The sequence below is a fragment of the Pongo abelii genome, chromosome 20, assembly GCF_028885655.2.
Source record: "Pongo abelii isolate AG06213 chromosome 20, NHGRI_mPonAbe1-v2.0_pri, whole genome shotgun sequence".
NCBI lineage: Eukaryota > Metazoa > Chordata > Mammalia > Primates > Hominidae > Pongo > Pongo abelii.
In genome coordinates this window covers 49,743,178-49,755,395 of record NC_072005.2, presented here as the reverse complement: position 1 = coordinate 49,755,395, position 12,218 = coordinate 49,743,178, and the positions used below count along the sequence as shown (strand labels likewise).

Here is a 12,218-nt window from a genome sequence, read left to right as displayed (position 1 = left end):
GTGCGGAGTCACAATCTCAGCTCACTGTAACCTTCGCCTCCGGATCTCAAGCGATTTTCCTGCCTCAGCCTCCCGCGTAGCTGGGACTACAGGCAGGCACCACCACACCAGCTAATTTTTGTATTTTTAATAGAGATGGGGTTTCTCCATATTGACCAGGCTGGTCAGCAACCTCAACACATAGTTGCCCTCACGTTAAGGCCCAGGACCTTTCAGCAGGTCCCAGTATTCACACGCGCACCCCAACCCAATCCCACAGAGACAGGTGACCCCAGACTCAGCAAATGAGTCACCGTCTTAGACTCACAGCATCAAAATCAAGAAGTCAAGGCTGAAGGGAGCTGTGATCACGCCACTGCACTCCAGCCTGGGCAACAGAGCAAGACCCTGTCTCTAAAAAAAAATTTTTTTTTTAATCATGGAGAGACCAGGATTCTTCCCAATCACAGATGTCTCAACGCCATGTGCCTTCCTGCTCTGAGACACACCCACCATCCTTCTGGAGTAAGACTCATGCTAGGCCACGGAGTTGCATCCTCGGTCTCCTCTCTCCTCCGATGTTCATGGACACATCCAGTCACTCTCTCACCATGCCATTCTCTGTCTCCTCAAGCACCACACGGAGGTGAGCCCTGTGGCCGCCTGGCCTCCCTCTCCCTGCCACCCCCTACCCTCCATGGCTCCCAGGCAGCAGGCAGGCATGGATGCCCACTCTCCCCAACCTGTTTAGCCATTGCTGGACACCACTGTGCTCATCCCAGGCCCCAGGGGCTGTCTTTGGTACACTGGGTTCTCAGACACGGACATGAGATTGAAACTAAAGTATCTTAGCAGGGGCCAGGTGCAGTGGCTCACGCCTGTAATCCCAGCACTTTGAGAGGCCACGGTCAGGAGTTCAAGACCAGCCTGGCCAACATGGTGAAAACCCCATCTCTGCTAAAAATACAAAAATTAGGCCGGGCGCCACTTTAGAAGGCCAAGGTGGGTGGATTATCTGAGGTCAGGAGTTCAAGACCAGCCTGGCCAACATGGTGAAACCCCCTCTCTACCAAAAATACAAAAATTAGCTGGACACGGTGGCGTGTGCCTGTAATCCCAGCTACTTGGGAGGCTGAGGCAGGAGAATTGCTTGAACTCGGGAGGTGGAGCTTGCAATGAGCCAAGATTGTGCCACAGCACTCCAGCCTGGGCTCTGAGTCTCGGAAAAAAAAAAAAAAAAAAAAAAAAAATTAGCTGGGCGTGGTGGTGCTCACCTATAATCCCAGCTACTTAGGAGGCTGAGGCAGGAGAATTGCTTGAACCTGGGAGGCAGAAGTTGCAATGAGCGGAGATCGCGCCACTGCACTCCAACCTGGGTGACAGAGCAAGATTCCATCTCAAAAAATAATAATAATAAAATAAAATAAAATAGAAAGCACCTAAGCAGGATGCAATCTCCTGTCTTGGCCCTGCTGTCCTGTGCCCCACAAATTCCTCCTGGCCACTTGGGGACCAGGGAGAAAGACACCACCAAGGAACCCTGGGAATCCTGGGCCCACCATCCATGTCTCCAACTTCCCTCTCCAGGACACTCCTGTCCCCTTTCAATACACTCCTATTGGCCCTGGACCCACCTGCCTCCCTCCTCCCCTCCCCAATGCCCCCTCCTTTGCCCTGCCCAGGACGCAGGCTCCCCTCCCTGCCAGGGACACAGGCTCCCTCCACACCCACCCCCCAGGCAACTGCAGCCCTCACATTCACCACATTGGCCTTTTTTGTTGGTTTGTTGGATTTTGTTAAGACTTAGTTTGTGGGTGAGGCAGGGGGGCGGGGCTGCACTCTTTATTTCTCTTCTGAGTCGTGTTTCTTCCAGCTGTCCAGAATGTACTTAAGAAGGAGGCCGAGCTTCCTGCGGGTTGAGAGTGGGGCTTCCTCGCCGCCTCCCTCCCCGGACCCCCCCTTTTCCACGCCATTGTCACTGGCCGCTTCCAAGCTGACCTCCGGCTGCGGCTCGTCCTCCTCCAGGGCCTTGATGCGGACACGCTGGGCGTCCTCAGCCATCTCGTTGAGGCAGCCCTGGAGCATGGTGTAGACAGCGCCAAAGCTGATGCCGCCAGCCACCAGCGTCCCAAACACAGGGATGCCCCTCTCGAAGGCGCGGGCCACCCGCATGGCGCCGTCAGACGACTGGGAATAGAGCCGCAGGACAGTCTCAGGCGAGACCTCGTTGGCCAGCGGGGAGCGGATGACTGAGCGCAGGTCACCTGCCTGTTTGCCCACCTGCTCAGCCAGCTTGGCCAGCGAGTCGTCGTCCAGACCAAAGCTGCGGTGGTAGCCACGCAGTGAGTGGATGAGCAGCGCATCATCGTAGGCGGCTGCCAGCCCTGGGACTGGCAGGGCCTGGATGACACCCAACACCAGGGCGGTCTTGAGGACTTGCTCTTGAAGCATGGCCTTCTTCTTCTGCAGGGCCTCCAGTGAGATGTCGGGGAGCGACAGCAGGCCAGCGTGGCGCCGGTGGGCGGGCAGGTCGTGCTCCCAGGTGGACACCAGCGTGGGAAAGTCGTAGCGGGCCGGCGAGAGGTTGGACACAAGGAAGATGCGAGGGTCAGCCACGCCGGCCTCCCGCAGCCGCTCGGCACAGTGGTCTCGGATCTCCTGCAGGACAGCGGCCTCTCTGAAGCCCGACGGCCGCTGGGTGCGCGTGGCCGCCAGGTCCTCGTCCACCTTGGTGCGCACAAAGTAGAACTTCTTGCCCTGGCACAGGATCTCGGCGGCCAGGCGGGTCTCGATGGCCCCGCAGCGGCGCGGGGAGACCAGCAGGAAGAAGTCATAGCGGCTGAAGTCTACCTGCTTTAGGTACTTGTCGGCCGGGCAGCCTGGAGAGCCGGCCCCTGGCAGGTCCCAGAGGGTCACGTCGGGGAACTGTGGGTGCGGATAGGGCGACGGTTGCATCGTGGTCTCCACGACACCCGTGAGAGCCGCGCCAGGGTCCTCGGCCTCCAGGCCACGCAGGGCGTTGATGAGGGAGGACTTGCCCGCGCCCGACTCGCCCGTGACGCCCACCTCCAGGCGGGTGCTCTCCGTGGAGGCCAGCAGCTCTTGGAGGTGAGAGGCGGCCTGGGGAAGGTCACCCGACTCAAAGGCTGTGCGCAGGGCCTCCAGCCTTTCCTTGGCCATAAGGATGGTGTTTTCCTCCTCCCCAGGCACCACGGGCAACTTCGAAGTAGCCATGGTGGCCAGTGGTTCAGAGGGTGGGGGGGACAGGGGAGAGTCACAGGATGCCTGATCCTCAGCGCCTGCAGAGGAGAAGGGAGCCATTCACACCTCCTGGGCCTTGGCATGGGTTGGGGAGAGACAGACACCACGGATGTGAAGGGAGTCCCGCTGGAAGCCCACAGCTCTCTTTCTCCCTCAAGAATTGGGGACACATTTTTGGCACAAGTTAGAGGGCTTTGGGGTCTGGCAGGCCCAGGTTCACATCCCTTTTCTGCCACTAACTTGCTGTGTGACCAGGGGCAAAATGAAGCACCTCTCTGGGTAATGGGCATGACCACCAAGCAGCCTCTTGGAGCACTGTTGGAGTCTCCAGGGTAACCTAGGCACAGGTCAGTTTTCTGAGTGTATGTGTGCCCTGGGGGGCTCTGTGCTTAGAATGGCCCAGTGCTTGGTTTAATGCTCTGCTGACACTGACTGAAATTGTTTGTTTGTTTGTTTGTTTGTTTATTTGAGACAGGGTCTCTCTGTCATCAAGGCTGGAGCAGCACAGTGCTACAATCATGGCTCATTGCAGCCTTGATCTCCTTGGCTCTAGCAATCCTCCCACCTCAGGCTCCTGAATAGCTGGGACCACAGGCGCGTGCCACCATGCCCAGCTACTTTTTAAATTTTTTGTAGAGATGGGAGTCTCTCTATGTTGTCCCAGCTGGTCTTGAATTTCTGAGATCAAGGTCTTCCTGCCTCGGCTTCCCAGAGTGCTGGGATTAAGGGCATAAGCCACCATGCCTGGCCTGAAATTCTTTATAATATTTGAACCAGGGGCCCCATATTTTCATTTCATACTGGGCCTTGCAAATTACATAGCCAGGGCAAATTACATAGCCAGGGCAAATTACATAGCCAGGGCTGCATAGGAAAGGGCTTAAGCCCAGCTCCTGGTCTGTGGCACAGGCCCATTCAGAGGAAACAGCTGCACTCCTGCTGTGGCTGGGATTGGAGGGTAGTGTGAAGGGGACCCAGGCCCGGAGCCAGACTGCCTGGGATCAAATCCTGGCTCCACCACATACTCACTGAGTGATGTGAGGCAAGTTACTTAACTCTGTCCTCACTATCCTCATCTGTACATGAGAATGATACCTACAATCATGGCAAACCACCTTCTAGGATCTCTGTGACTTGAATGAGTTATGACATAAAATAGCCCATAAAACAGCGCCTGGCTCAGGGCAGGTGCCACATGTCATTGGCATCATCATCATCATTATTCTTATCATTAATAACATTCTTAGCTGTGTGACTTTGAGCAAGTCCTTGCCCCTCTCTGAGCCTCAGCTGCCCCGTGGGGGATACTCCTCCCCACCTCGCAGGGCTGCCATAATGACCACAAACCCTGTTCAGCTAGCCCTAGGCTGACTTTGGGTTCAGACGCCCTTGGGTTCGGGAAGCCAGACATGGGGACCACCTGGACACCAGGAGTCATTTCCATGAAACCCCAGCCCTGCCATGGCAGCCCTTGCCTCCCGGGGTTCAGTTTCCCCTCCCACCCCCTGGAGCTCCTGTCTTGATGGTCCCCTCTCAGATCCCTGCTCCAGGCCAGGAGCTTGCATGGTCCTCCCTCTTCCCACTCACCCTCCTCTGGCCCATCACCTCTAAAATACATTTACTCACTAAGGGTCTTCAGGGAGCCCTGGGAGAGCTGCTCATGTCTGGGATCACTGTCCCCATTTGACAGGGAGAAGGACTGAGGCTCAGACAAGACAAATGAGGGCTCCTCATCCAGAGGCACAGCCAGGACCCAAACCCAGGTCCCCAGGCTCCTTCACCCACCTAGAGAGGTGCTCTCCCTTCAGCTGCATGTCACTGCCTCCTGCCTTGTCTCCTTGCCCCCTGCACCCCGTCTCTTCACCTCCCACCACTCACCCCATCCTCTGCTACCCCACTCCACCCCCCACAGAAACATGTCCTTAAGACATTGTTCCCGGCTGGGCATGGTGGCTCACGCCTGTAATCCTAGCACTTTGGGAGGCCGAGGTGGGTGGATCACTTGAGGTCAGGAGTTCGAGACCAGCCTGGCCAACATGGTGAAACTCCATCTCCACTAAAAATACAAAAATTAGCCAGGTGTTGTGGCGCATGCCTGTAGTCCCAGCTCTTGAACCCAGGAGGCGGAGGTTGCAGTGAGCCAAGATTGCACCACTGCACTCCAGCCTGGGCGACAGAGCGAGACTCCGTCTCAGAAAAAAAAAAAAGGAAAAAAAAAACATTGTTGCCTCCAGATCTGAGCCTCCTATCCTGGGTGTGCCCTCTCCCTAGTATGGTCTGCAGTGGGAAGAATGGGAACCTGGAACAGGTCCTGGCAGCAAGGGGCAGACAAGTCAGTGGTTGGAATTTGGGCTGAGGGGGTCCAGATTAGACCGTAAGCTCCTGCTCTGCCCACGCACAGGGGCCCAGCGAGAGAGCCCTGGGGGACTCACCTGCCCTGCAGGCTCTCCCTCTCCCCTCACACTCTCCCCACTGATAGGATCTCCTTCCCTCTTAGCCAAGGTCAGACACCGTTGCTAGGACCCATTATAACAGCAAGCAGCAGCTTATTGGTCAGCCAGCCCTGGTGCAATAATGCCACAGTGATGTCACGGGGCGGGGCCCGGAGGTGGAGCAGGGACCTCAAACCCCAACTGCCCATGGGGTCACCACCCACTCACACTGGGCCCTCCAGTTCCCCTGAAGACCTCAGAGAGATCTTTCTAACACCGAGACCTGTTCAAAATCCTCCGTGGTCTCCATCACTCCCAGGACAAAGTCTCAGATTCACAGGTTGGTTTCCAAGGGCTTGGCCCTGCTACCACTCCACCCTCCACCCAGGGGACTCTCAGTTCCCCAGACAAGTGTGAAAGTTGATGATACAAACTCGGTCATTGCTGGTGGGCACAGTGGCTCACGCCTGTAATCCCAGCACTTTGGGAGGCCGAGGTGGGTGCATCACTTGAGGCCAGGAGTTTGAGATCAGCCTGGGCAACGTGGTGAAACTCCGTCTCTACTAAAAATACAAAAATTAGTCAGATGTGGTGGTGCATGCCTGTAGTCCCAGCTACTTGGGAGGCTGATCTGCTATCTTGTAAACCCAAGAATTTAGTCATTGGTTTCTTTTTTTTCTTTTTGAAACAGTGTCTTGCTCTGTCACCCAGGCTGGAGTGCAGTGACGTGATCTTGGCTCACTGCAACCTCCGCCTCCCGGGTTCAAGCGATTCTCCTGCTTCAGCCTCCCAAGTAGCTGGGACTACTAGCATGCACCACCAGGCTTGGCTAAATTTTTTTTTTTATTTTTAGTAGAGGCGGGGTTTCACCATGTTGGCCAGGCTGGTCTCGAACTCCTGACCTCAGGTGATCTGCCCACCTCGGCCTACCAAAGTGCTAGGATTACAGGCGTAGCCACTGCGCCCGGCCCCTTCTTGTCCTTTATAAGTGTCTCCGTCCTGTCTCCCCTCCTGGCTTCCTCTTTGCCCAGGCCAGGCTCCACAGGGACTTCTCCATCCCCATTTTGCAGGGAATTTACAGAAATGCTATTCAGAGGATTTTCCTGACCATCTGCAGGTCAGTTCTGGAAAGCAGCCTCTGAAAACAACTGAGAAGGAGATAGAGGCCCAGAAGGGGAATAGACTAGCTCAGAACCACCCTGAGAGCTGGGGAAGGGTGGGCTGTTGGCCGCATAGTGCAGAGTTCTTAAGCCACAGGTGAAAGGGACGTGCGGGCCAAAAGCCACACAACTCACCCATGCTGTCACTGACTGACACAAACGCCCAGAGCCAAAGAGAGTGAATGACTTGGTTCTCAAACTTTCCCGGACACCTAGCACACAGACCAGCAGGCAGCCAGGACTCCTTCCCAAAATGCATGGACACACACCCCTGGCCCAAGAGAGAAGGGAAAGACACAGAAATAGCCTCAAATACAGAGTCACTTCATGGCTGGGCACGGTGGCTTACTCACGCCTGTAATCTCAGCAATTTGAGAGGCCAAGGTAGGAGGTTCACTTGAGCCCAGGAAGTCAAGACCAGCCTGGGCAACATAGCAAGACCCTATCTCTTAAAAAAAAAAAAAAATTAGCCAGGTGTGGTGGTGCACATCTGTAGTCCCAGCTACTCAGGAAGCTGAGGCGGGAGGATTGCTTAAGCCCAGGAGTTCAAGGCTGCAGTGAGCCACGATCATGCTACTGAACTCCAGCCTGGGTGACTGAGCAAGATTCTGTCTATAAACGAAACAAAACAACAGAGTCATTGAAGGAAAGCAAGATTCAGACAAACACACAGTTACCAAAGCCTCACAAATACACACATTCTGGGACACAGACATGCAGACTTCAAGAGACACAATCACACACTGACAACATATACAGAAACCCCGAAACCCACTGACTCCATTCAGGAACCTCATTCATTCTGCTGCAGCAGCTAGGGCTCCAGAGATGCATCAAACCCAGGCACTGCTTCAGGGGCTCCAGGCCCGAGAAAATGGAGATTATTGCAGTCCAGGATGATTGTGGACCAAGAAAGAGAGCCACTACAGACTGGCATGTTCCCAGGGATGCCCCTAGCAGCTCCTGAGAGCACCAGCCAGAGAGAGAAGGGTTGCACCCTGCCTATCTGCATGCTGGAAATGCAGCAATGAACAAGGCAGCCAGGCTCTGCCCCTGCAGGATTCAGAGTCCAGTGGTGGAGTCAGATCCATCCCAAGATAATGAAGACAAAGGGGGCAGCACTGGGATGGGGGACCCCAGAGGGCTGTGGGGCACAAAGGAGGAAGCCCGACTCAGCCTGGGAGTCAGGGAGGGCTTCCTGGAGGAGGGGGCACCTGACCTGAGATCCAAAGGATGAGTAGGAGTCAGCCAGATGGCACATTAGGGAGTTGCATGCCAGGCTAAGGGACCAGCCTCTGCAAAAAACCTGAGTTGAGAGAGAACTTTCATTCGTTCAATAATAAACTCAATTTCAGGCACACCTCATTTTATTGCACTCAGCTTTATTGTCCTTCACAGATACTATGTGGGTTTTTTTGCAGGGGGGATGTGGTGAAGAGGGTCTTGCTCTGCCGCCCAGGCTGGAGTGCAGTGGCGTGATCTCGGCTCACTGCAACCTCCACCTCCTGGGCTCACACAATCTCTACTACCTTTGCCTCCCAAGTAGCTGGGACCACAAGCACGTGCCACCATGCCCAACTATTGTTTTATTTATTTATTCATTTATTTATTAAGATGGAGTTTTGCTCTTGTTGCCCAGGCTGGAGTGTGTGGTATGATCTTGGCTCACTGCAACCTCCGCCTCCCAGGTTCAAGGGCTTCCCCTACCTCAGCCTCCCAAGTAGCTGGGACTACAGGCAAGCACCACCATGCCTGGCTCATTTTGGTATTTTTAATAGAGACGGGGTATTGCTATCTTGGCCAGGCTGGTCTTGAACTCCTGGCCTCAAGTGATCTTCCTGCCTTGGCCTCCCAAAGTGCTGGGATTACAGGCATGAGCCACCCCGCCTGGCCTGATACTATGGTTTTTACAAATTGAAAGTTTGTGGCAACTCTGTGTCCAGTAAGCAGGTTGGTGCCATTTTTCCAACAGCACGTGCTCATTTCGTGTCTCTGTGTCACATTTTGGAAATTCTCACAACATATCAAACTTTTTCACCATTATTATCTCTGATATGGTGATCTTTGATGTTACCATTGTAATCATTTCGGGGCACCATAAACTGTGCCCACAGAAGACAGCAAACTTAATTGATAAACATTGTATGTGTTCTGACTGCTCCACTCATCGGCCATTTTCCTGTCTGTCTCCTTCTCCTTGCAACTCCCTCTTCTGTCAGACACAACCATAATGAAATTAGGCCAATTAATAACTCTAAAATGGCCTCCAAGTGTCCAAGTAAAAGCAAGAGTCACATGTATCTCACTTTAAATCCAAAGCTAGAAATGATTAAGCTTAGTGAAGAAGGCATGTCCAAAGCTGAGACAGGGGCCAGGCGTGGTGGCTCATGCCTGTAATACCAGCGCTTTGAGAGGCCGAGTTGAGAGGATCCCTTGAGGCCAAGAGTTTGAGACCAGCCTGGGCAATATAGTGAGGCCCCATCTCTACAAAAAATCTTTAAAGTTAGCTGAGTGTGGTGACACGTGCCTGTAGTTCCAGCTACTTGGGAGGCTGATGAGGGAAAATTGTTTGATTCCAAGAGTTCAAGGTTACAGTGAGCTATGACTACAAAACCGTACTCCAGCCTGGGCAACAGAGCCAGACCCTATCTCCAAAAAAAAAAAAGGCCGGGCATGATGACTCATGCCTGTAACCCAGCGCTTTGGGAGGCTGAGGCGGGTGGATCACTTGAGGTCAGGAATTTGAGACTGGCCTGGCCAACATGACAAAATCCCATCTCTACTAAAAATATAAAAATTAGCTGGGCATGGCGATGTGCACCTGTAATTGCAGATACTTGGCAGGCTGAGGCAGAAGAACTGCTTGAACCTGGGAGGCGGATGTTGCAGTGAGCCAGGATCATGCCACTGTACTCCATCCTGAGTGACAGAGCAAGACTCCATCTCAAAAAACAAACAACAACAAAAAAAGACTTCAGTGGAGGCATTTACTGCAGATGTGGTAGAAATAGCAAGAGAACTAAAATTAGAAGTAGAGCCTGAAGATGTGACTGAATTGCTGCAATCTCATGATCAAACTTGAATAGGCGAGGAGTTGCTTCTTATGGATGAGCAAAGAAAGTGGTCTCTTGAGATGGAATCTACGCCTGGTGAAGATGCTGCGAATATTGTTAAATTGACAACAAGGGATTTAGGATATGACATAAACTTACTTGATAAGGCAGTAGCAGGGATTGAGAGGATTGCCTTCAATTTTGAAAGCTCTGCCATGGGTAGAATGCTATCAAACAGCATTGCATGCTACAGAGAAATCTTTTGTGAAAGGAAGAGGCAAGTGATGCAGCAAACTTCATTGTTGTCTTTATTTATTTATTTATTGGGACCCAGTCTCACTCTGTCACCCAGGCTGGAGCGCAATGGCGCAATCTCAGATCACTGCAGCCTCCACCTCCCAGGTTCAAGCAATTCTCCTGCCTCTGCCTCCCGAGTAGCCGAGATTACAGGCATGTGCCACCACGCCTGGCTAATTGTTGTATTTTTAGTAGAGATGGGGTTTCACCAAGTTGGTCAGTCTGGTCTCAAACTCCTGGCCTCAGTTGATCTGCCTGCCTTGACCTCCCAAAGTGGGATTACAGATGTGAGCCACTGTATCCAGTCAATTGTCTTATTTTTTAAGTTGCAGCCAGACCCAGTGGCTCACACCTGTAATCCCAACATTTTGGGAGGCCGAGATAGGAGGATTGCTTGAGCCCAGGAGTTTGAGACCACCCTGGGCAATATAGGGGGACCCCATCTCTACAAAAAAATTTTAAAATTAGCCAGGCATGGTGGCGTATGCCTGTGGTTCACTACTCAGGAGGCTGAGGTGGGAGGATTGCTTGAGCCCTGGAGGTCAAGGCTACAGTGGGCTGTGATCACATCACTGCACTTCAGCCTGGGCAACAGTGAGACTGTCTCTTAAAAAAAAATTGTTAAAATGTGGAAAAAGAAAAAGGAAAAAGAATCTATCTTAGAATCAATGAAAGTGATTTGTGAGTGTGTACTATGTGTCCCTCCGGGGTGAGAATACAGCAATGATGGGACGGCTCTGCCCCACAGAGAGGAGGTTGATGCAAAGTATACTTACTACCTCCAAGAACCCCTTGGTTGATGTTGGGGACCCAGTGGTGACTGAGACAGCACCAACCCTGTGGACTCTGAGTCTTGTAGGGAACACACCTCCGTCCTCAGACAGTGATGACCCACAGTGGTTTCAATGGGTTGAAGCTGCCCAGAGAGGTGTGGGAGCCATGGGGGTGCCTGACCCAGCCTGGGGATGGGGATGGAGTCAGTGAAGGATTTTTGGAGAAAGTTCATTCATTCAACACATGCTTTCTGGACACCTACTGTGAGCTAGGCCCTGGCTGGTCGAGGCTGGAGACACAGCAGTGAAAAAGATAGTCCCTGAACCATTTCTCCTGCCCACTCCCAAGCCTCCTTTCCTCCCTGCCCTTTCTCTCTGCGTCTCTTAGAAATTCTAAAGCACTTTCCTAGGAATATCTACACGTGGTGGCCTCCACCTTCTCTCCACTCTCCACAACCTGGGTAAACCTGAAGTCAGTCCTCAGGGATTCATTCATTCATTCATGTAAATATTGGCTGCCTTTTAGGTGCTAGGCACAGATACAGTGATGAATAAGACACAGAAGGCCCTTGCTGTCGTGGAGCTTATATATTTTTTACATATGTAGAGAATAAAAAAAGTAATTAAGATAGTGTCAAGTAGTGATTAAAAAAAAAAAAAAAGAAGAAGAAAAAGGGCCAGACATGGTGGCTTATGACTGTAATCCCAGCACTTTGGGAGGCCGAGGTGAGTGGATCACTTGAGGTCAAGAGTTTGAGACCAGCCTGGCCAACATGGCAAAACCCCATCTCTACTAAAACTACAAAATAAATAAATAAATAAAAGAATAGCCAGGTGTGGTGGTGGGCACCTGTAGTCCCAGCTGCTCGGGAGGCTGAGCCATGAGAATTGCTTGAACCCAGGAGGCAGAGGTTGCAGTGAGTCGAGATTGTGCCACTGCAATCCAGCTTGGGTGATAGAGCAAGACTCTGTCTCAAAAAACAACAAAAAGTAAAATAAAACAAAAACAGTCCTCGCTCTCATGGAGCTTATAAACAAAAGTAATTAAGATAGTGTCAAGTAATGATAAGAAAAACGAAGAAAAAGCAAGCAAGAGGATAGAGATGGGCAGTTGGGGAAGGGGTTTAGGGAAGGAGTAGACTGCCACTGGCAATTTTCCCTTCCCTGTGGGCATGTGCCACTCTTTCCAGCAAGAGGCAGAGTCTCTTTCCCCTTCCCTTAAATTTGGGCCAGTCTTGTGACTTTCTTTGTCACAAGAAGTGA

General features: G+C 52.5%; 2 protein-coding genes across 3 annotated transcripts in view; one reads left to right on the top strand and one right to left on the bottom strand.

Moving 5' to 3' along the window:
• Window positions 1-1,301: 1,301 nt before the first annotated feature.
• IRGC (immunity related GTPase cinema) lies at window positions 1,302-5,830 on the bottom strand. The gene is made up of 2 exons (XM_002829331.5): window positions 5,673-5,830; window positions 1,302-3,278 (listed from the first exon to the last, which is right to left on the bottom strand). The coding sequence occupies exon 2, from the start codon at window positions 3,211-3,213 to the stop codon at window positions 1,822-1,824; it is 1,392 nt and encodes a 463-aa protein (XP_002829377.1). The 5' UTR covers window positions 3,214-3,278; window positions 5,673-5,830; the 3' UTR covers window positions 1,302-1,821.
• Window positions 5,817-12,218, top strand: part of PLAUR (plasminogen activator, urokinase receptor) — a 74,311-nt gene continuing 67,909 nt past the window's right edge. Inside the window, exon 1 of one of the 2 annotated variants that reach the window (XM_063719542.1) lies at window positions 5,817-6,012. The gene's annotated coding sequence lies outside the window, so the exon portion shown is untranslated. The remainder of the gene's footprint in view (window positions 6,013-12,218) is intronic. The other variant, XM_054540597.2, reaches the window with a different exon arrangement.

Bases quoted from the DNA above. Each gene is read 5' to 3' on its own strand.
- IRGC (XM_002829331.5), bottom strand. From the start codon at position 3,213: ATGGCTACTTCGAAGTTGCCCGTGGTGCCTGGGGAGGAGGAAAACACC.